The 24017-nt window shown below is 48.4% G+C and overlaps 1 protein-coding gene across 1 annotated transcript in view; it reads right to left on the bottom strand.

The window, feature by feature from the left end:
• The window catches only part of TRPM8 (transient receptor potential cation channel subfamily M member 8), a 77616-nt gene that overhangs the window by 27401 nt on the left and 26198 nt on the right, over positions 1 to 24017 (bottom strand). Inside the window, exons 9-18 of the mRNA XM_011223321.3 lie at positions 21996 to 22098; positions 20772 to 20890; positions 16075 to 16365; positions 14220 to 14315; positions 13279 to 13408; positions 11588 to 11733; positions 8976 to 9088; positions 8371 to 8587; positions 2191 to 2282; positions 911 to 1052 (exon numbers count right to left, since the gene is read on the bottom strand). Coding sequence (XP_011221623.1) covers positions 911 to 1052; positions 2191 to 2282; positions 8371 to 8587; positions 8976 to 9088; positions 11588 to 11733; positions 13279 to 13408; positions 14220 to 14315; positions 16075 to 16365; positions 20772 to 20890; positions 21996 to 22098 — 1449 coding nt within the window. The remainder of the gene's footprint in view (positions 1 to 910; positions 1053 to 2190; positions 2283 to 8370; positions 8588 to 8975; positions 9089 to 11587; positions 11734 to 13278; positions 13409 to 14219; positions 14316 to 16074; positions 16366 to 20771; positions 20891 to 21995; positions 22099 to 24017) is intronic.

Here is a 24017-nt window from a genome sequence, read left to right as displayed (position 1 = left end):
TTCTGGAATTAAAACTGATGCATTTTTGCTCGTAGGTCTCCAAACCAGCTCAGCAACAGAAACTTTCGAATGAGGGACCAGCTTGAGAGCAGAAGAGGGACCCAACTCAGAGTACCTGTCCTTCTCTCCGTCTCATCACGTTCACATTCCTGAAATCCCTCCATTGGGTCCTCAGTACTTTTTTTTTAAAGAAAATAAAAACTATCTTTATGAGACAAGAATGCACAGTTTCATTTTTTTAAATTTTTGCACACACAGCATGACTTCATGGTGACTTGATGCCTCAGATATGCTTTGAATTAAAACCACAAACTCAAAAGAACCCCAGTGTTGGAAAGCAACCTCCAGATGAGCTAATTCAAACGCCCATCTGATTTAAAGACAGAAGCACGGGAGGTTTGGGTCATCTGGAAAACAAGCTTAGGAAACCAACATCGTCAGTGTGTAATTATCTTTCCCTTGGACGTCCCTATGAAAGAGGGCTGGTAGCGTTTGTCCAACATCTATACTACGTGGCTGTAGAATTGAAGCCCTAATCTGCTGCACACCACCAGACAAACATACTAACCTCCATGGTCCACATCTGTAAAATGGGTATAAACATCTCTATCCTGTCTATGCTCTCACTGAGCTGTGACTCAGTTTGGCTCGTGACTCAAATGAAAGCACCTGGTAAAGAGGAAAATCTGAATAGATACCTTTCTTGGCAATGCGCTTAACTAACCTCTTACTCCTACTAGTCATTTTCTGTTAAATTTTAAGCTGGGAGAGGCCCCTGATGAGAAACACATCAAGGAAAGCAAACCTTACCAACTGTGACATGTCTACGGGCAAAACCCATCTACCGACCACGGAAGAAACTTTGGGTCTAGCAAGCAGAATGGCAACCACAAATATTCTCCATTCTTACCATCCTCTGCAACATTATAATCTTGGGTCCTAAATTTCTGCTTACGGTGAAAATGTGGATCAACCTTAGAGTGAATATAATGTAATCCAGGCAAAAGATGACTCGTCCGGAATACAAAGAGGTTTTATTAGAAGGGTGGAGCCTATGGAAGGAAGGGGAGAACGTGTGAGATACTGACAAAACAGTTCAAAATTTTGTTTTTTATTTTAAAAAAAAGCAAATACAAAAAGAGTCAGGGCCCTGGGACTGAGTGGAAACAGGCCAAGGACACCACCTGTCAGTCACTGGTCTTCTGCTCCCGCGGCCTCCAGGAGAGCAATGACATTGCATAAGACAGAGTTTCAGAAGTTCCTGCCCTTGAATCCTTCATCATCCAACACCACTACTTCGAGAACCCAGTCACATTATCGCTAACGCCCTGGTCCCCGCAGCCCCTGCAATGATCCCAGTCTCCATCCCTGCCCAGCCACCCGGGAAGGGGCTCTGCCAGGCTTCCCCTAAGGAGACTTCTCTCATTCACACCAGATCATTTGATTAACTGACCCCCCAGTAAAGTGTTCGTGAAAACCACATACGCCTTCTACCTGGAATTCTCTAGAAATCATGTGGTTCAAATGCTGAACCCAAGTAGAAAGGAAAATCATTGGAGGGGGAAACTGAGTTTTTACTCACTTCAAATTGCAGAGTGAGCATGGGTAGGTGTAAATATGAAGAGCCAGGCTTCTCTGAGAGGGGACACCGTGCATGCAGCTCAAGTATGACCATGAGCTTGACCTTGAAGCTGCCTGGGGAAGGCAGGCCTGGGGGGAGGCGCGCATGGGCAGTGTAAGCCACAGTCTGGGCATGCCTCAATTTCTCTACCACGCGGAGTACACATTGCCTTTCAACAGTGATTCTAGATTGGTTTTTCTCCTCCTATACTCTGGCTTTGGGAGGACAGGTTCCATAGCCAGCATCTAAGCAGAAGTGCATTTTCAAAGATAATATGTCTTTCCTGGATTTCTAATCATCTCCCGCAAATTCTGTCCGTGCCAAGAGAAACACTGTAAAGAACTTCTCAAGCAGAGATCACCAGGAGGGGGAAGAGAGGAGTTGCAACTGGCCAGCCAAGCTGTGTCTTGAAGAGGCCGAGACAATGGAGTTTGCAACAATTTCAAAATGGAGGCAAAGAGAAAACAGGCTCATCTTGGGCTTGAAATATCAAAGATCTCTTCTTCACCCCTCCACCCAAGAAAATCCAAAAACACCTGAAACTGGGAAAGGTGGTGAGACCTACTTACCGAAACACAATGCCTGCTATGAAGTAAAAAAGCCCAAGCGTGTCCATGACATTCCACAGGTCGGTGAAATAATTCACCCCATTCATGTACCACTGCAGCATGGAAAGGGACAGAGAGAGAACATCAGCAGCTGGGAAACATCGAGTGCTTCCAGGTTTGTTTTTTTTAAATGTTCACGCATTTTTGTCCCAGATCCTTTTTGAGCCAACAGCATGCCCTACCACGTGCCCCATGATATTCCAGGGAAATCAGAAAGTAGGTTGCATGCTCACTGTTCCATTCTGCATGTGTTGCTGACAAAGTCAGAAGAGGGACTCGTGCATCCTTACTGTTCTTTAGAGATGAACCCACAGACAGTGGGCCCAACCTGTATGGGCAAATGTGGAATACCCAGGCCACCCAGTGCAGTGATATAAGTTGTGCACTGCACAACTCTAGAGGGTACTATCCATACTGTCGTCATCACAGATTTATAAATACTTTCATACTTTATCGTAAATCCTTTATCATTAATACTTTTTGGCACATGGCAATAAAGCATCATGATAAAAGGATTTTTTTTTTAATTTGCACACAGGTATTCTATGTGGTGCCTGTGAGGGCAGATGTGGTCACAGAAATGACTGACGAGAACAATGTGCCTCAGTGATCCTTTCATCACTTGTGCATATCGGCCTGATTTCTCGGAAAAAAGCATGTCAGGAGATAAACAGAAAGAATGATCCAGTAGAAGACCACATCTGGACAGCCTCTCGGTGATCTGCCTGCTGGGTCTGGGGGCTTCCAGGGTGGACCTCAGACCCTCTCATTCGTCCATCCATTTCAAACACATTGACTGAGAGCCCACAGGATTCCAAGCACCACTGCTGGACTCCCGGCACACAGGACATCAGATCAGGTGTGACACGAATTTTCAAGGAAGCTACTGGCCCCGGGGCAAAGGCAGTCATTAGACATCCTTAAAATGAAACGTGGTCAGGCCTGGAGGGGAGGTGGGACAGGGCCCAAGCGAGCTCAGGTTAGGAAACCAGCGGACTGCCTTTTGGGAGGCAGGGAACCAAAGCCAGGGAAGCGTCATCAACTCAAACCTTTTGATTTCCCTAAATGAACTCACCACTATGGTCCATCGGATACTCAGATATCGCGTTTCCTATTCTGTCCCCGGAAACAAGGCATGGGGGGAAAAGCTAAGGAACTTGCCTGAGGCAGACGGCCAGCAAGTGGCAGCCTCAGGGGTACTGGGTCTCAGAGAGTTTCATCTTGTCAACATCACAGTGCTTCATTACATCCCGCAGACATCCTACAACTTTAGACTTGGAAGGGATTCAAGACACATCATCCGTTTCTCAAGAAGTATGTCCTTTTCTTCATTTATAAATGCAAACAGCAGCTTTGGTGGACAAGGGTGAGGAGGGCCTTATGCAATCAAGCACCAAGGAAATAAAATCTCCCAGCCCCAAGGCAACCATGCTCCTCTGGGGGATGGCTGAACGGGTGGGTCGAGAAACGGAGTCTGCATCCCTCACCATCCCTTGGGGTGGTCCCAGTCTCACTGATTACCCACCAAGAACCATCTGCAAAATGAAAGGGGGTGGACAGGACCTACCTGCTACCTATTCCCCCTCTAAAACCCTGGTCTGGGAGGCAGATACGTACAGGGCAAGCTGCAGCCCCAGCCCCGCTCAGCCTCTCCGAATCCTGGCCTGAGCAATGGGAAAAACCTTAAATAGATTGATTCTGGGGCTTGGAGGCACCCCTGCAGTGAGAAAGCATTTTTTTTTTTTAATGAATAGAGGCCTCTTTTCTGAATGGAATGACAGAGGTGGGCTATATTCATAAAATGCCAGAACCACATTTCACAGCATCTTTCAGGATTTGGGGATTCAATGAGCCTTAAGACTGAACAGTGCTTTTCACGAAGGGATGGTGGAACTCATCTCCTGTTACATAAACATCCACGATCTGATTACTGGACATTTGTACTTATGGACCGCGCTGCTTGAAAATTTCAACCTCATATATTACATCTGCCCCAGGGAAGGAGATGTAAGGAAAGTACGCTTTGTGACACCCAGACACCACCTAAAACAGGTAACATCCTGCTCAGTTCTCTTTCTCTCCTAACAAGCGTGAACTAGGTTCATTAAGACAGCCCCAGGTCAGCAGAGGCGGTTCCTGGAGAAAACAAACAAGATTCCAGCCGCAGGAGCCTGCAGCCAGAAGAGAAACAGCGACCCCGAGCGTCGGATTCCTTACAGGAGGAGAATCTTGGGAGGCCATGTCCCGCAGCCCGGCTCACAGACTGCAGGATCGGCTCTCCCGCCGCAGCACTGGACTTGAATCCCGGCTCCCAGCCCTCAGCCCAAGGTGCTCCTGTCTCATGGCCTTAATACACAGGATTGCTGCATTAAACCAGTCCGTTCAAAAGTGATGTTTAAAAGGAAAGAGAAGAAACATTTGCCCAAAGCTAACGCCTGCATTATTACCCTCCCAATCACACAACACCCATTTGTTATAAACGTAGACAGAATAGGGGGACTCAGCCAGAACCTGTGGGTGTCACCTCCTCCCGGCAGGCCCCTGGAATGACTGGGACGTGCATTACCTTACCCAGGCACCTCTGCAGCCCACTTCCCTCGCGAGGGGCCTGCCCACCTACCCACCGTTCCCTCTACTCAGTGTTCCTGCTCTGGGCAGCACTTCACACTGGCCCCGGGCAGCACCTCACACTGCTCCTGGGCAGCACCTCACACTGCTCCTGGGATGCACTTCGCACTGCTCCTGGGCAGCACTTCACACTGGCCCTGGGCAGCACTTCACACTGTTCCAGGGCAGCACTTGACACTGGCCCTGGGCAGCACCTCACACTGGCCCTGGGCAGCACTTCACACTGGCCCTGGGAAACACATCACACTGCACCTGCCCAGGGTCCTTCTCCAAGCAACATGCACTTGTCCTGAGTCTCCTTTGAGTAAATGACTCACTAGTTAAATGCACATACAATATTGTATGGAGATGTTTGTGACCTAAGGTCTTCAAATTTCACATTTCAAATCCTGTAGGCCAAGCCCCCAGTAAACATACAACTGATTGTGCAGTGCTGTTCTCTCCTTGGAAGCTCCCAGAAATGACCCTACCAATCCTCTTTAACTGGCAGAAAGCTCCATGAGGACAGAGGTATTTGCGTGTTTGATTCATTGCTGTATCTCCAGTGTCTAGAACAGAGCCTGGCACCTAGTAGGTGCTCATTAAATAATTAAAAGGCAGAATGCATGAAGAGTTTGGCGTACACCAAGATGTGTCTCCCTGCATCATCCCTCCATGCCAAGCCCTGTCCTCTAAAGCAACCCAGAATAAGTCCTGTCTCCAGGCTTCATGACTTCTTTTGATGCCTGGAGGAACCAAACCATGTCTGGACTTTCACAGCAGCTTCTGTGCCTTAGCACGGTGAGGGAGACACGGTCAGGTCCGAGACTCACAGAGAAATAACAGGGAGCATGAATGAGGAGTGGGAAAAGCACAAAAAGAACTTTTTACTTTTTACCAGCTATTGCAAGAGGGAGCCCCCCACAGCACCTCTGCTCCAAAGGGGACCTCCGAGCCCCTGCACGCTGGGCTTCCCGCATCTCCCTCACTCTGGCCTCGCGAGCCACCACCGTGGCTCCCTGCACGCTCTCAGTCACAGCACAGCTCTGGAAGTGAATTAGGAAGACCCTGGCTCGTCAGCTCATTTCTTAAAAAACATACACACACCTGCCAGAAATACATCAACGGCATCCCATGTGCTGGCCCCGAAGGGTCAGATATGAATCAGAAACAAACACCTGCACTGGGCCATTTCCCTGCCACCCTCTGCTGGGTAAGAGCGGCGTGTGCGTGAGCAGCTGGAGAAGTGCCCAGGGACCACGTGGCAGAGCTGCTGCCGGACGAGACCCACGAGGCTGCCATGTGAGACGTTGGGGCTGCCTGCTCCTCGCGGTCACCTCTCACAGTAGGGAGATGCCCGTTTGGGGATGAGGAACCGAAAGATCAAAGAAATTAAGTAAATTCTTACCATACTGTCTATGCGCAATTTCTGCTGCTTTTTGTGCCCATCCCCATTCCCTCTTTTTCTCTCTCTCTCTCCCATGACTTTTCCCCCCCGGGCTATGACTTCACTGTTACAAGATCCTATTCAGTGACTGCATTTAAGGTGTCGGGCTGGTCACCGGATGTGAAGAAACCAGAACCGTTGAGTGTGCTGCTCTAGTCTCTACAACTCCGTGCCTCTCCTGGCACCTGCACTGCTCCCCGGAATGTGCGCCAAAGCCCACAGAATCTCCGGGTTCACGTGTGTGACTCAAACCACCAGGGGCCCTTCAGAGTCCTGCAGGGCTTCCTGGGTGGCCACTCCAGCTCCACCTGCCTCCACAGGCCCACCAAGGCTCTGGAAACAGCCTCACTACAGGATGGACACGGCAGCTGGAAGAATCCCCCTCCCTGGTCCACAGAGGACGGACCACCGCTCCCGCACAACAAAGCCTTCCAACCTCACCGTTTACCCCCTTCCTCTGCAAAAGCCGCACTGGGAATGCTGCCTTTCTCTCTTTAATGTGCCTGTGAAACGCCGTCAACCACACCCAGGAGTGGAGGATGAGGAGGAAGGCAGGAGCCCGGGAGGGAGCCGCACCGGGTTAGGAGAAGGAACTTGCCTGACCTCATGCAGAGCCCGCTCCTGTGACGGTGTTCGGGAGACCCCCAGTAAAAGGGTGCTGTTCCTTTACTTCCCCACGTTGGCCTGGGCCCATTCCTGCCTTAAATGTTGCATCTCCTTCCATCTTTGCTTCTCTCCAGCATGATATCCAACCCCCACCCCCGGCTGCTGACACACAAAAGTCAAAGGAGAACCAGCAGAGGATGATAGCTGGGAGAAAGAGCCTATAGGGAAAAGTTATGGGGTGAACTGCACCCCCCAAAATTCATACACTCAAGTCCCAAGCCCCGTGTGCTGTGACCTCATGGCCAGTACATGGTGGGGTTTCTCAAGAGGCCGACATGAATTTACAGAGTCCTCCACACATCAACAAGGCCCTGTCCCGGGGGAGAGTTGCTGGTAGACGGAAAGCCTGTATCGGTCCATGCTCAGCTCTGACTTGTGTCATTTGTCTTGTTCTTTCTCCGTCTCTACCTCGTCTCTAACCCCGTCTGCACCTAGTCTGCAGGGGAAGGCAGATGCAGGGCCCTCGTGCCAGGTGTCCTCCCAGCCCTCCTGCCCACAGCACACATTGATAACCGAGCCAGATACTCTCCTGCTGAGCACAGAAAAAGTCAGAATCACTTCAATCCAGGGCCCCTGGAAGCCACAAAATAAGTCTATCAGACTTGGCAGGGTAGCTGAAAGTGACGTTGGATTCCTACACTAGGCAGTGATTCCATGAGGTCAAGAACAGCGTTCTGTGCCCCTCCAAATCTCTCATAGCTCCTGTCATAATATCGTGGAAACATCAGCATACTTATCGAATGGGTATGATGTTGGGTTGGGGCGTAGGAGGGACAACAGAAGTGACAGTGACAGCCATGCTCAAATAATCACTAAGTCTGAAAAGATTTTCTGGGATGACTTTTCATAGTGGTTTCAAGACAGCATTCTCCTTCACCATCAACATTTACCCATCTAACAAGGACTAACCGAGCACCTGCTACGTGCCAGGCCTGGGCTAAAGTTTTGAGTTCAATGGCGAGGAAAGGCTGCCAGAAAACACGGATCCCGAAGAAACTGCAGAAAAGCACCATGAATAATTCACGCGCACTCCCTGAAACCCGCAGGGACTTACATGACTTTCCAACACTGTCACTCTACAAGGGGCATTAAGATGCTCTTAGCTTGAAAGTCCCCCCCAGCTCCCCTGCCTCCCCTGGTGACGGTAATGGCAGGAGTGGGTTTACAGTCCAAGGTCAATCTTCTCTTTGAACACATTCCCAATCCTGAGTAATTCATTTCCATCAATTAGCATTAATCAGCAAGGAGCGAGCTTGGTGCTAAGAAACCTCGCTGGAGTGTTAAGATGTTGAAAATGCATCCTTTACTTTGGAAAAATCATGACTTTGGAGCTTCAGAAGCAACTTCTGCTCCTCGTCGGCTCCAGGAAGATGCCACCTGCTGAGGACAGGACGAGGTGCCTCACGAGGGGCCCGTCCTACCTGCCTCACTTCATCGCAGAACAGGACAAAGACCAGGGCGTAGAGGACCAGCTCGGGGGAGTGCGGCACCGAGTGAAAATCCATGAGCAGCACGTAGGCAAAGAGCAGGAGGAAGGCGATGTAAAAGACCACGTTCCAGGCGAAGACCACGAAGGGGGAGGTGAAGAAGGCCACGTAGTACCACAGGACTTTCTTGTGCTTGTCGATGGGCTTCTTCCTGGACCGACAGGTGACAGCACCGTCATCGCCCTGTGGAGCCTCGCCTCCTGCAGGGGCTGCTGCCCTCCTCCCGAACACAGATGAACCCAGACCCATGGCCGGGGGCAGGGGAGCCAGAACTGCCTTCTAAGACCCACCCAGCCAAAACTCAGCCCCTGGCTTTCCAGGATCAACAAATCCGAATTCTGCCCTGGATATGGACGACATCCCTCCACCATTACCTATTTGAAATCAAACCCAAGAGAAGCCAGAGAAGATCCCCAGCCCTACTGTGTAGGCATCCTGTGAACGTCATAAATTCCAGGCTTTATAACCCTTTACATAAGAGCGTGTGCACGTGCGCGTGCACACACACACGCACACGATCACGTGTCTCAGTTTCATACCTGAAGGATACAAAGCCACAGCCAACCAAGGGGATCATGAATAAACACAGGATAATCTTCCAGTTCTTGGTGTCTCGGGAAATCTCTCCATACCATTGCTTGGAAAGAAAATTCTACAGGGAGACAAAGACAAAGGACACGGGTCCTCATTAATGCAACGAAATGCAGGACGGTATGCAACCGCTTTTCCCGGCCCCTGCACCCCCTCAAAATAAATAACTCTCCAAATTAAGGTCCTCTCCTTTGATATGAGTTACCTGCACTCTGAGGGACTATGATAAAACCGTTTACAAGTCTGTTTGATTTTCAGTCCTTTCCTAACTTGGGCTCTGTGAACTTTAAAATAGAGGTTGTATGAGTCCAAATTCCCTAAAGCTATGAATTTTAACCACCTCTAATTCTTCTTATGTAAGTTTAAACAAGCGTCCTTCTGGCTCCTTCCGCCTCCATGATTGCAAATTCACACACCCGTCCAGCACTACTTGCAGGACCCCCAGGGTTCATTGCTAGAGGCAGACAGGCAACAGGAATGGGGCAACAGCTAGCATCTCAAAATCAAATGCATGAAAAAGCTCTTCCCAGACTACCAAGCCCTGAGAGGTGGAACAGGGCCTCCCACGAAGGTGGGAATTAGAAAACTCAGGTTGCCTCTGAGACCTGCATGTCATGGCAACACAAACGGGTGAGCATAGACCGGTTCACACCAAAGGAACCCACAGCTCTCAAAAACTCCCTGTTAGTAGAAGAGGATTGGCATGCACGCACTGGCTGGGAGAGCTAGGGCCCGCGTACCCCGCTAGACCTTCCCTCTCGCAGAAGCCACTTCTTCCAGGGAGCCTGCCAGGCTCTGCCTAGGCGACCGTGGCCAGGCGTGTGTTTGGCCCAGGAGGGGCAGCCCTAACAAAGGACAAACTGCACTTGTGGGTCAATGCCAGCTTGTTTGCCACACCAGGGAAGGTTCCATGCGGTCCTCGGAAGTCTCCATGGGGTTGAGCCCTGCTGAGCACGGTGGCGACCTGCTTCTCAGCACACCCATGTCTGCTTTCTTCCCTTGCCCCTCTCCCTGTCCCCACCACCCACATGCACTTCCCAGGCTCACCTCCAGAACAAACAACTTGCATTTAAATCCTTGCTTTGGGGCCTGCTTCTCGGGGAGCCAAACAAAGACAGGTAACATCCAGCCTTCCTCACTCTTATATTCCTGCCGAGGTGATGAGCACATCGAGCGACATCACTAGCCCCCCCCCAAGTCATAGAAGGTTCTCCCCTAGCTCATGTTCCACGGCCGCCAGCAACCTCTGACCGCAGGCAGCGACCTGCACACAAGAAGCCAGGCCCCTGGTCCTATGTGTCTAGCTGTGAGATTTCTCATGAATATTAATGAATTGGCATCTGGCTGAAACCCTTGGGACCAGTGAGATGGAACAGGGCCTCCCACCAAGGAGGCAAGATCGAGAGTCAGCCTCCCCTCCCCCAGGCCCAAGCTCTGGGGCACCAGCAAGATGGGGCTTGGAGCCAAAGGAGCTATGAGCAGTATGTGGCCCATCTTGGCCTCCAGCTCAGCCCCCGGGGAACCCTGACCCCCTTGCCAGCCTCACTCCAACATGCTATGGCGCCGAGGCTAAAACAACAATAACAAGTCTTTCTTTGCATGTCCCTTGTCATCGATGACTGTTGCCATTTACTCTAGCTTAGCTGTAGCAGCAAATGGATTTTTTTCACAAACACCTTGCTAATTTTGCTAATTATTGGCTACATGGTGGAAAAGTAATGGAAAATCCACAAAACGGACAATCAACATGGAATCAAATCTCAGTTCTGCTACTTCCTAGCAGGGCAACCTGGAGAATGTTCCAGAACCTCTCTGAATAGCTGAGTCCTTATCAGTAAAATGAGATGACCTCCACCTCCACACGTTATGAAGATAAAACACAATCATGTACATCATGTGTGTGACAGATAGGTGTCTGTTTGCCCACATCTTCCTAACCCCCCCTTCACACCCAGACCCCTCCAGCTGGGATTATGGGTGGCAAAATCTCCCCTCTGCAAGCTGAGACACCAAGTGCAAACCACCATTACTTTAACTCAGTGCAGGAAACCTCTGGGCTGGCTTTACCCATTTCGTGCTGGTTCCTCGACTACCGTTACTACCCATAATAATAACTATAACAGCACGCACTGAAGTCGAGGGCTGGCACCTGTCCCATCCTATCCCCCCAAACCCCCACAGCAACCCTTCTTTACAGACGAGGGAACTGAGGCTCAGAGAGCTTGTGTGCCTTCGCCCATCACCACACACATAACTGGGGGTACAATGGATTGAGACCCGGGCATGAAATCCAGAGACCCAGCCCTTAATTACGGTGCTGTGCTGTGTGCTTTGTGGAAACTCCAAGAATATTCTTTCTCCTATACCGGCTCTTGAAGCAGGGTCTCTACCTGCGCCTATCTGCTGCCATCTCCTGGAACATCCCTCAATTTTCCCTGCTACGCCTTTTATATCAGAGGTGAAGCCTGGCTTTTAATACTGCCTTGTTTAGCGCCACCAACAGCATCGATGGAAAAGGCCCATTTCTGGATGTGACGTTTGGTGACGGCACGCCGTGTACCTGGACCCCGGGCTGGGCGATGAAGTGCTGGTCCGTCGCCTCCACCGCCAGCTCCAGGCAGTTGCTTCCGCCCCAGGCTTCACACGAGTAGACCAACAGCTGCTCGGCCAGGTCCTCATCGCTGCTGTAGCACTCCGTGAACAGCTCTGCGGGGACGTCATCACCAGAGGCGGGGCTGCCAGGTACACAGAACTGGCCTGCCCCGCCCCCCACAACCGAGCCCTGGCTTCGTGAAAAGCCTGCTTTCTAAAGCTGGCGCCCATAATCCTTCACTGAACAAAGGGGCCCCTGAGGCGCACCACACCCAACGCAGCTCCTGACCGCAGCAGGTGTCGATGATAAATGCCCACTGAATTGCGTGGCATGGAACACCGGAGCCCCCCTCTTTGGTGGGTCTCAGCACCGGGGAGGGATGCAGCTCTGCTTCATCTACCAGAGCAGCCCCACCTCCCTTCCTTTACATTCTCTGTGTTCTTGGTGAGGGCTCTTTGCCTGATAAGCCACCACTCAAACCAACCCACCGACCGACCAATAAACAAGCGTAAGAAACACTGACCTATTGCATTAAAGGTGTGCTTACATTTCGAGACCTAATGCTAGAAATGGGAGTATAAACCCTCATGGGAAATTTTTTAAAAGTCAAAATACTGGGATCCATGTTCTGAAATTAATCAGAAATGAACAAAATACCTTTGAAATGTTAATATATTAAAAGAAACGATTGGACCCCCTTTTGCCAAGGCAGAGAAGCCAAACGCACGAGCATTTTTTTTCATTACGTAAGACAACAGACAAAGGTGTGTGCATTTTGCAACGTGCCCCATTGCAAACTGAAAACTTCCAAGTGAAAAAGTAAAAACTGAGCAGGCCCAAACTCTGTCGTTGGGAAGCAATTGTTCTGGGTTTCTCACACTCCTGCATGGTCCAGACCTTCTGAGCAAACAACACTGACAAGCTTTGTTCAAGGATGACTGAACAGCAAACAGAAGACCCACATTCCAGAAGGGTAATACTTAGCAATGCCTCTCCCCCATTCCATTCCAGGTAATGAGCAATCACGCCCTGGAGGGGAGCATGGGCGGGTCACCTGCAGCCCAGGAAAATCCCCTAGTCTCCTAAACTTGGAGGGAGCTGCAGGGCAGGCAACAGCATCTCTCAGTCATGTCACTCCAGGAGAATGAAGGCCTGGGGAACCACCCCAAGATGCTGCCCCAGCTGCTGCCTGGGCCATTAGTAATAAATCATCTGTGTCCCTGACCCAGGGGGGTGGGGTCTTCTCTATATGAAATGGACATCTAACTTCATAACTTGCAAGTCAGGTAAAAGTATCAGATCTGTAACAGTTTCTAGTCAGCATCCAAAAACACTCCTCCCCTGCCCTGTCCCCAGACTGTGGCGCTGAGTTTCTTAGACCTAGCCTGCTTGTGGCGCTGGCGGTTGTGAGATAAGACACCCACGTTATCCTGCGTCCATTCTTGGAAACATCAGCAAGTGGCAGGGCCAAGGGGCCTCTGGCTTCTGCCACAGCACGCACACCCCTGACCATGTGGTCTGCAACCCCTAAATCAGGCCAGAGAGGGGAGCCTAGACATGCCGCTGACCTCTACCACCTGTCCTGTGAGTGCCACAGGTGCATGCATGCCTCCTGCCCCACGGGCGTCCACCGGGGTGGCCCATTCCTGGAGACTCACCAACTGCACGGGTCTCGTACTCATTTGCCAGCTCCTCGGACTCCCCTGCGGCATTGATGTCATTCTTCACCTTGGCCAGAGTCTTCAGAAGCTTGCTGGCTCCCAGGGCCGCCAGAGTGCAGCCCCTGGTCTTTTAGAGGGATGGATAATGTTAGTTAATTCACAATCCCTTGAAGTGGTCAAGTCAACATTAATGTCAGATAAGGACAAACTCATGGCAAAAGCAGGAAGTGGTGAAATTTGAACTGTTCATAATGAGTCAGAGTAAAATTTGCAATGTCCACAAAACAGTCTTGACTCTGAAGACACTCACAGTCTTGAAAGTGCAATTAGCATATAAAAAGAAAATATCAAGATAAATGCCACTAGAAACTGACAGCATGAGGCCTGACCGCCCAGCACCACACTGGAGCAGCTCAGAGAGGGCAAGAGTGGAGGAGGATACGGGACAGCCGATGATGTAGTTAGTAAGACTGCGTATGAACTCTATACTCGGTATCCAACTTTATGTCCTAATAATGGAGAAGGTAGCTTCTCCACAGCTGAACATAAACCATTATGTGCTAAATGACAGGGAAAAGCTCAGTAAATTCCCCAAAGCAGAATTTATACAGCCCTACTTCCTACCTCTAATGCAATAAAGCTAGAAATTATTTTTTTAATTAAACTTAAAAACTGCATCCACTTGAAAAACAATCCCACACCTACACACACCTGAGAAGCAAGTGTCTACGGGGTTGCCCACCAAGCACAGTCACTTTCCAGGGATATTCCCTCCCACGCACCTCCATGGACATGGAAACGGGCACAACCATATTCACTTGATGTAAGACATTCCATTTTAATGATGATGTCTAGATTAGGCATGTGCATTCTGAGGTCAGAACAACGACAACAAAGTGTGCGTTTGGGGTAAATGTGGCACGGGCCTAGACATTTACCTGCTCCCAAATGACCTTGGAGAGTTCCTTCTTGTTCTGCAGAATGGCCCAGATGAAGAGTGCTTGCAGCGGGTGCCGAGTGATTGGAGACACGTCCTGGGACGAATTAGAGCATGAGGTCAGCATGCGAATGGAATATCCCTTTAGTAGAGGCACTGCCATAAGAATGAAAGCAGGTACCCGGATGCCCCTCCCATGTGTGGCGGGTTCTGTGGGTTAGTATATGAAGCCATTCCAACAGCACGGTGATGTGATTTTCATCAGCGCAACTCACCAGGTAGGACAATTTGACACAAAATCTCTTACCTATCATAAAAGAGGATGTATGACTAGACAGAAAGGCACAAAGGGTAGAAACATGTGCTGACGGCAATTTAAAAAACTAAACAACTTCTGGCAGGCTGAAGAATTCCTCTCGTCACATAAATCTGTTTCTCATCTGGAAAAGTCTCTCCAACTAAATTCTACCTTTCCTACAGTTTAAGTTCAATTATTATAATGTAAAACCTTGCCTCTTTCTTCGGAGCATTGTTCATACTTTCAATTCCTAATACATTTGCCAGCTCCTATTCAGAATTCCCTATCTTCCAATGGAAACTTTTCAGATCGAAACAACTAAACATCTCTATTCCTTTTAAACTTCCCTATGGGTTTTACCAGGATCCAAAATGCGTCAGGCAGAATTATGGATACTGCAAAGGGTTTTAGCACCAAACAGAAGCTTTCTAAACAGTTCCAATTCCTTCAAACACCTAGCTCATTTGGATTTTTGCAGTGCATACACATACATGTATTAAAATCCTAGAGGGGCGCCTGGGTGGCTCAGTCGTTAAGCATCTGCCTTCGGCTCAGGGCATGATCCCAGCGTTCTGGGATCGAGCCCCACATCAGGCTCCTCCGCTATGAGCCTGCTTCTTCCTCTCCCACTCCCCCTGCTTGTGTTCCCTCTCTTGCTGGCTGTCTCTGTCAAATAAATAAATAAAATCTTTAAAAAAATAAAAAATAAATAAATAAAATAAAACCTAGAATTAGAGACAATGACCTTGTTTGAGTTTTTGCAGAAGCAACCAAGAATTTAGGACAAGTAGTCAATTTGAGATGCGATCCCAGCAAAGCCCATAGGATAGTGAGGAATTAAGTTTGGGAAAGAAGGAACCAATGAAAAGGTGTGTTATCAAGAAGTCGTCACTATAGGTAACTAGAGATGACTACCACTAGGGAATCCTGGAAGCCAGTGTAGAATGCATGCCTCAGAATTAGCTCCTCCAAGTGGGGAGGGATCTGGGGTATTTATATACCAGCTGCTGGCAGTCATGGGGCTCCGACCAGAGCAAACCTTCAGCAAAGAGCTGCAGGTGCAAGCAGTTGGAAACTGGGCCTGCCTGTGGCTGAAACAAGAAAGCCTGAGATAATTCAGGTGGTACCGTCACACCAGCCTCCCAGATGGGAACCTGGGTTATCGCTTTGGAAATATTCACTGCCCCTTTTCTCTACAAAGGAAAACTTGGCAGTCCTTTACATGGACAATTGATCACACCCAAAAGGCTGAGACATGAACAGAGAGCCATTCGTTTGTCCCTCTTCTTTGTTAGATGTGTTCAGAAAGTGTGTATGCTACACCAAGCTTTGCAATCAAGAAAAACTGCGACAATAATTTGAAGTATAGCACAGAGCTTAAAGCAAGATACCAGACAACTCCCCAAGTAGACTCATTATCTTGAGTAAAGGCAGTAGCAAAAATTAACAATGCCAACATGCTAGCTACTTTATGGCAATAAAGGAAGAAGTGGGAAAGATGGAGGTCGAGATATTTTTGTAGGAAGACTCAAAAGCAGACAACCGCCCCGGTACATACGTGAAATTCTACGTCTATGTCGTCCCTGCTGTTTCTGTCTTCCTTCCGGAAGCCTCTCCGGAAGTTAGCCACCAGCTTCCAGACAAATGTGAGGAGGGCGTCATTATAGGAATTCTTGGCAATCTGAAGGTTCCGGTAGACAAGGGTGCTGAAGTGGTTGGAGAAGAGTTCAGTGAGGACGTCGTTGGTGAGAAACTTCCGCAGGTTCAACCCATTCTCCAGAAAGAGGCGGACGAACTTGGGTCTGTCCTTTATGAGAGCCGTAAACATGACTTCTTGAAGGTCAGCAGACTGCAGAGAAAGCAGAGAGGGGACTCAGACCCCACAGCCAACAAAGGAAACACAAAGTGTTTTCTTTCTCAATCGTATCGCATTTCCAGTCACAAGGTAAGATTACCTTCAACTTCTCTTTTAATACTGTTTCGGGAATAAATTTTATCTTTTCACTCTAACACAATGTTGGATCATAGTTGAAACAGACAGGGAAGTGGTAAGGCGGAATGTTGTTGTGTTTTGTTTTGTTTTATTGATTACACTGTGTTAGTCACCATACAGCACTTCATTAGTTTTTGATGTAATGTTCCACAATTCATTGTTTGCGTATAACACCCAGTGGTCCATGCAATACGTGCCCTCCTTAATACCCATCACCGGCCTATCCCAATCTCCCACCCTGCTCCCCTCTGAAGCCCTCAGTTTGATTCCCGGAGTCCATAGTCTTTCATGGTTCTTCTCTCCCTCTGATTTCCACCCCCCTTCAGTTTTTCCTTCCTTCTCCTAACGTCATCCATGCTATTCCTTACGTTCCACATGTAAGTGAAACCATATGATAATTGTCTTTCTCTGCTTGACTTACTTCACTTGCATAATCCCCTCCAGTTCCATCCATGTCAATGCAAATGGTGGGTATTCATCCTTTCTGATGGCTGAGTAATATTCCATTGTATATATGGACCACATCTTCTTTATCCATTCATCTGTTGAAGGGCATCTAGGCTCCTTCCATAGTTTGGCTATTGTAGACATTGCTGCTATGAACATTGGGGTGCATGTGCCCCTTCTTTCCCTTACATCTGTATCTCTGGGGTAAATACCCAGTGGTTCAATTGCTGGGTCATAGGGTAGCTCTATTTTTAACTTTCTGAGGAACCTCCATTCTGTTTTCCAAGTGGCTGTACCAACTTGCATTCCCACCAACAGTGTAAGAGGGTTCCCCTTTCTCCACATCCTCGCCAATATTTGTTGCTTCCTGCCTTGTTTGGAGTGAGCCAGATGTGGGCTTGGAGGTGACCTGGCATGTTGCTATTGCAGAGGAGAGATAATTACGTGGGGAGAACGTCGGTCAGGAATTTATCCCAGCACCTGGCATGTAAGAAGTACCCAGGGGCAGTGCGGCTCATGCCATCTCTCTGACGTCTAGAGTAGACACTGACTGTGAACAGACTCCTCTTTGCTCTGCACCTTGGGAGCTGCCCTTCCAGCCACTCACCACCGGGCAAAGGGCTGGTCACATCGCATCGTGGTAAGTCACTGGAACACGTGAGAATTAGACCCGGGTATTATTCATCTTTACCTCCACTTTCCGGGCTCCCTGATAAACCTATCCCATAGGAGCTCATTGAGAATCTTATTAAAGGTGATTAGTGTTTACCTCGAACACAAACAAGCGGGCAACAGGCCACACCAGCTTTCAGATATGTTCCACTCATCTGCCAGAATATTCTTCACAATTCAGTTCAGTTGCCAACATTACCATTTAGAAGGTTCAAAAAATCCCCACATTCTCAGCATTAAAATCCGGATTTAGAAGGGAAAACCAGAAACTCTGACAACACGGAGAACTATCAGCTGGAGCCGAGGGGCAGCTGCTTCCAGGACCTGGAGTCTCTAGTCCCCAAAGTCCCCCCCACACACACACACACTCCTCATTACTGTCCGCACAGCCCACTCCACTCTCGATGCTTGCCTGACCCTTGGTTTCGGTGAAAATCCTCTACGAAGGGCAACATTCACTGTTTCTGTCTCTGTCTCATGATGGACTCCTGGGGATCATACATTGCTTAGAGAGGGAACTGTCAAGTGTCCCTTAAGTCCGCACACTGTGGCTCCAGGTGGGATAGGAAAAGGAAGGGGTGGCTGCCCTGGGGCAGCAGGAGGCAGCTGCAACCTTTTCCCCTGTCCTCAAGGCACGTGTCCCTTTGCCCAGCATTTCCCATATACTTCTAGATCATTTGCCTTTCCCTTGGTCACACACGTGATAGGGCAGTGGTCCCCAAACTTCAATCAGAGTCACCTGGACGGCTTATTAAAACACAGAGACTATCTTAGAATCTCTGCTTTAGCAAGTTGAGGTAAAGTCTGACAATTCGTGTTGCTCACAAGTTCCCAGTTATGCCCCTGCTGCCGCTGGTCCGGGGACCACATCGTGAGAACCACTGGCATACGGGGAAAGAGAAAACTTTGCAGTCAGACACATCTTTGTTTTCAAATCCTGGTTCTACCATTACCTAGCTGTGTGACCTAGAACAAGACTGTGTCTCTGAGCCTCAGTTTGCTCGTCCATAAAACAGGTGCTTGCCGGGGTGAAGTGAGCTAATACAGGTCAAGAGCTTTTCAGAGACTTGAGGTCAGAGCAGGCCTTCAAAGAAATATCAGTAACTCTTGATCCAGGGGCACCCATGGAGCCCTGGATTATTAACCGGCAGAATGAGACCATCCCAGTGCGGGGGGAAGGAAACCAACACCACGAAACTGCTTTGTGCACCGTAAAAGCTTACACAAATACTACCATTATTCCAAAGACTTTAACTTATTTTTCAACACACACTTATATAGTGTTTAATACGCGCCGATGTTCTAAGCGCTTCAGAAACATGATCTGATTTAATCATGACAACAATCCAATGAGGTAGGTCCTGTTCTGATTCTATGATCATCACCTCCACTGTCAGACAACAGGTCATGTGCGGGGACATGGTAAACAACCGCATCTCTGAGAGAAAATAATAAGCCCTGATTTGTGGTACCTGCCAATTTCTGTGGTGCAAATGCTCCCACTGTGCCCAGTTTTCAGTGTGACCTCACCCACTGTAGACTTGGGAACAGACGTGGAGAAGCACCCCACTCTCTGGCGTTCCCAGCATGAAGATACAACAGATATAAACAGCTTCCAGAGCACACGTAATAGCAAATGCAGTAAAGTAGTTAGAAAGTGATGAGTTTTGATTATTTATTGCCTTTGTTGTTAATTAAAAAATTTAATTCTGATTTATATGATTTAATTTGTATTTAACAACAGACTCACAAAATCTCCGAGCCCTTAGCAGTCAGCTCTGCAAGCCAGCGTGACCTGACTCCAACGCTCCATCTATGGGGAAATTGAGGTACGGAGAGGTTAAGTGACTTGCAGAGGCTAAGTCACGCAGATGGGCAGACTCCAGGGTCCGTTCTCTTAGCCATTTTGCCCTCCACCCTGAACTATCTTTAGCAGAGTTAATACAATTAAATGTACCATTCAATATATGCCTAAGTTTATGTTTATTTGCACCATCTGACCTTACTTAAATAGAACATCTCACACACAGGGATTAATTTACGAATCAATTAACTCGATCTACTTACAATTCTACCTTCTCTCAACTTACTAAAGCTTTGCAGCGTGCCAGAAGGTTCATTCTACTGCAAAGACCAAACACAAGATAATGTTTGCTAAGGGAATGAATAATTTAAAAATCCATAAGCCATTCCTTTTTTTGCATTACATTATTAAAATTGATAGCGTATTAATATAAACCAAGTCTTCATCTGATTCTGCGACAATGGGCCTAGAAGTGTTTGCTGAACCTGACTATGCAGGGTGAACAGATACACGAACCTTCCGATCTCCACGTACACTAGATTCTCACGGCCCGCTAATGACTTAGATTGATCCAGAAAGAAGAGCAGAAAACAAAGCAGCACACAGCCTGGCAGATCCAAGGGTGACGGGTTGTACTTGTTCCTCCTGAAGAGAGTTCCTACGGCTGATTTAACTTAAGCTGAACACGAGAGGACACGGCTAAAAAAAAACGCAGTCCTATATACCTCGGATCAAATTAAAAGTGAAAAGAATCCGTCTACTGGGGAAAAAAATAGTTTTTATCAGACATCCAACTTCCTCATTGGAGGCTTGTTTGGCCGAGAGTCCAGGGTCTCCAGCTCTAAGACGTTCCTTGTGTGTCTTCAGTCAAGTTCGTCCTCCTGCGTCTCGCTGCTGACCACCCTCTCACCGCAGCTCGGCTGGGCAGGTGGGAGAGGGGGCAAAATGAGAACCGCTGTCTTGATCTTCAGTCGAGCTACTCTTGATAAACCCCCTTCAACCCCTTGTGCATATTGTCCCCATACATCCCCCATCCACTCCCAGGACGGGGTCTGCACCTCTGCGCCCAGATGGAGAAGCGCCCCTCGTGTTGGGGCTGTGGGCTGTGAATGTTGGATGGCGTCAGTGGATTGATATTTTCTTACATGAGCGCTTCTGTTTTTATTATCTCTTGACTACAAACATCCTAAGTCCATGCAATCATCCCATACATACTACGGATGAGGAAAGCGGCAGTTGGCACCAGGGCAGACCGTCCTCGGCAACATCCGGTATTGAAGACCTTGCGAGAAGTGGGCCCGACCCGACCCTGGACTAACCCGGAAGAGCTTCGTTTTACCTCCCATCGGCGGTCGTTGGTGAAGATCTCGTCATTGGCGAGGTCCAGCTGGTTCCATTCCAGCAGAAGCTTCAGCTGCCCGTTCCAGTTATCCTTATCTTGTTCATTGGTGCTAAAGGCTGTAGGAGGACGAGGGAAAAAATCAGCTCACCAGAAAAAAGAGAGCTGGAGTCATCCCACAGCCAATTACCCGAGCCATTTATAAAGCAGATTCTAAGCACATTCTCTTTAAATCAGAGACTCCGAACTGTCATTTCACCCATTCTTACACATATTCTTTATTTTACTCACTCTTGTCTATATTCTGCAAGTCCTAAAGCATATAATGAGGATCAATTCAAACCATAATAATATCTTTCCATTTCATATCCTAATGGTGTAATTATGCTCTATTGATATTTTCCATAGATTCAGATTCCATGAATGTTACATGTCAAGGATCATATCTGACTTATACCCTATCTAAATCTACGGAATAATGAGCCATCTTACAGCAATGTTCTAATGTCTTTACCAGAGCAAATAGATTCTGTATCTATGTATCTCTACAAATATCATCCCATTTTAATAAATACCCTTACAACCAGATTTCTGGCAAACACAATAATAATGTTAATAAATAGTCAATGCTTAAATCGCACTTCCTAGGCACCTTACCCTACTCTGCATACCTTGCGTATACTAAGCAGGTGGCTCAACTCTACATGGTCTTGGCCACAGATCGATTTACTTCAAACATCCACTTTGATGCAGTTCTAAGATAACAACGATCACAGATGAGAATTTTAAAACAGGTTCATTCATAAGCTTCAGGGGACTTCTAAACTCCTGAAACTGAATGCCAAATTATTTATGCATGTGAAGTGCATGTGCCTGTGTGTACATACATGTGAAACCCTAGGACAAAGGCCCAAAGCTTTTACCAGCTCCCGAGACTCAGATGAAAATTTTAAACCACTGTTACAAACAGCGCTCTGGAGAGTGCTGGGATCGTATTTGGCCAGTATCTTAATGACATAAAAATTCTTGTTCTATTAAATACATTCAACCAAGGAGATTTAACTCAGCAGGCCAATTGTAGTTATTTGGGCTTCCAATCTGTGATAACCAAAATTAAGTACAAGATTATATTTCGACAACGCTGTTCAAAAAATAAAGGCGGGCCGCTAGAAACCACAGAAAGCAGCACAAAGCTGAAATTCCAGAGGAGCTATTTTAACTCACCTTTGTACAAAGCATAGGAAATCGCATTGCTCACAATTTCATCCCCAGCTTCTTCCATTTTAATAACTGTTAATAGGTGAGAACTTTCCAGAATTTCTTTGAGCTGGCAAGATTTAAAGAGCACAGTTAGGCAATTGATTTCAGGCATAAGGAGCAAAAATTTCTCTCTTTTGGTGAAGAACCTTTTATTCCACTCTTTTTTGAAGACCGCCTATAGGGGTGATCCAGACCCCCTTCCCTCACCTACAGCACCTCTCCCCATAGCGCCTAACCTCTAAATTGGAATAACGAGTCCTTAACCGGTGAGAACAAAGTGCTGGTTTTACAAGGGCAACACCTGGGAAAAAGTCCCCATTAAAGAGCTGAGACTCAGGGACTGGGGTGTGTGAGTGTGTGTGTGCGTGTGTGAGTGTGCACGAGTGTGCGTGCACGCGAGCGTGTGCAAGTGAGTGTGTGAGAGTGCACATGTGTGAGTGTGCATATCTATGAGAGTGCATATTGTAAGTATGTGCACGTGTGTGCAAATGTGTGCATGCGTGTGCATATGTGTGAGTTGCGTGTGCGTATGCGTGGGTGTGCATGAGTGTGTGTGAGTGTGCACGAGTGTGAACTGCATGAATGTGTGTGTGCACACACGCACACACGCATGTCCCTAAGCCAGGCACATGGTAGACACTCAATTGCTGGATGAGTGAATAAAGGAGAAAAGAACAACAGAAAGCCACAGAGACCATGCAAGTGTGGTCGTAAGTGCTTAACCCATGGGAAGGAAAAGTCCAATGTGAACAATAGCCCAGAGGACTTGGTGATTGGATAAAGAGATAAGGAATTTGCCGTTATGCTTTGTGATTTCTCTCTAGTATTTAATTTTAAAACCCGATCCCAAGGCTTCAGGCTCGTCGAGCTTGGCCAGAGCTGGCTGAGGCAGAGCTCCTCTGGAGGTGGAAGCTATCCTCCGGGTTGGGGATAGGAGTCCGGTAACATTTGGAAGTGAGGATCTGGAACTGCAGAGAGTCTCTCCTGGGCAGGGAGGGGGAGGTCTCGGGCCAGCGTGGGAGGGTGGAAGCCGTGCAGCAGACAGGACCTTGGATTTGAATGTTAGGAGGGACGGTTCGGGCTGCAGTCTCCCGGGAAGGCGGTGCTGGAGGCCTTAGTTCCGAGGATGCAGAGTCCAGGTGTGACCAGGAAAGAAAGGAAAACCACGGGGGCCCTCTCTCCACGTGGGCAGCCCTAGCTCAGGCAGAAGGAAAGGAGTCCAACTAGAAACGACAGGCAGAGGTGGGGGCGCCTGGGTGGCTCAGTCAGTTAAGCGTCTGCCTTTGGTTCAGGCTGTGACCCTGGGGTCCTGGGCTCCAGCCTGGCATCAGGCGGCATCCAGTCCTGCATCCAGCCCTGTGTCAGGCTCCCCACTCAGCAGGGAGTCTGCTTCTGTCTCTGCCCCTCCCCTCCCCTTGTGCACATTCTCTCTCTCTCTCTCTCTCTCTCTCACTCTGTCTCTCAAATAAAGAAAGAAAAATCTATGAAAAAAAAGCAAGAAAGAAAAGAAATGACAGGCAGGAGGGGTCCAGGTCCCAAGATTCTCGGCACAAGTGGGGGTGGGCAGCACAGAGGGGCTGAGACATCTTTTCCTTCCAAACAAAAAGGAAGAAGGAGAAAGTGAATATGGACACAGAGCCAACTAATGGGGCCCAGGGACAGCTGTGGGGCATCCTATCTGGTCTTCCTCCCTGACACCTCCCTCTTGCCTCCTTCAGCCCTATCCCTGCACCACAGCCAGTATGAGTTTTCCTAAACACAACTCAGCACATTCTCACCCTGCTTCAACCTAGCAGTGACTTCCCATTCCACTTGAACAAGACCCAAACCTCAAAATAGTGTTCAAGAAGCTGTCTGGCCTGGCCCCTCGTAAGCTCTCCAGCTTCCACGCGAAACTTCTACCTTCACTGACGTATTCCAGGTCCTCAGTAGGCCATGCTTGCCTTGCGTCTCAGGACCTTTGCACATGCTGTTCTCACCACTACA

Source organism: Ailuropoda melanoleuca, chromosome 2 (assembly GCF_002007445.2).
Source record: "Ailuropoda melanoleuca isolate Jingjing chromosome 2, ASM200744v2, whole genome shotgun sequence".
NCBI classification, from domain to species: Eukaryota; Metazoa; Chordata; class Mammalia; order Carnivora; family Ursidae; genus Ailuropoda; species Ailuropoda melanoleuca.
The sequence above is the reverse complement of the archived record's forward strand: the minus strand, read 5'-3'. Positions and strand labels throughout refer to the sequence as shown.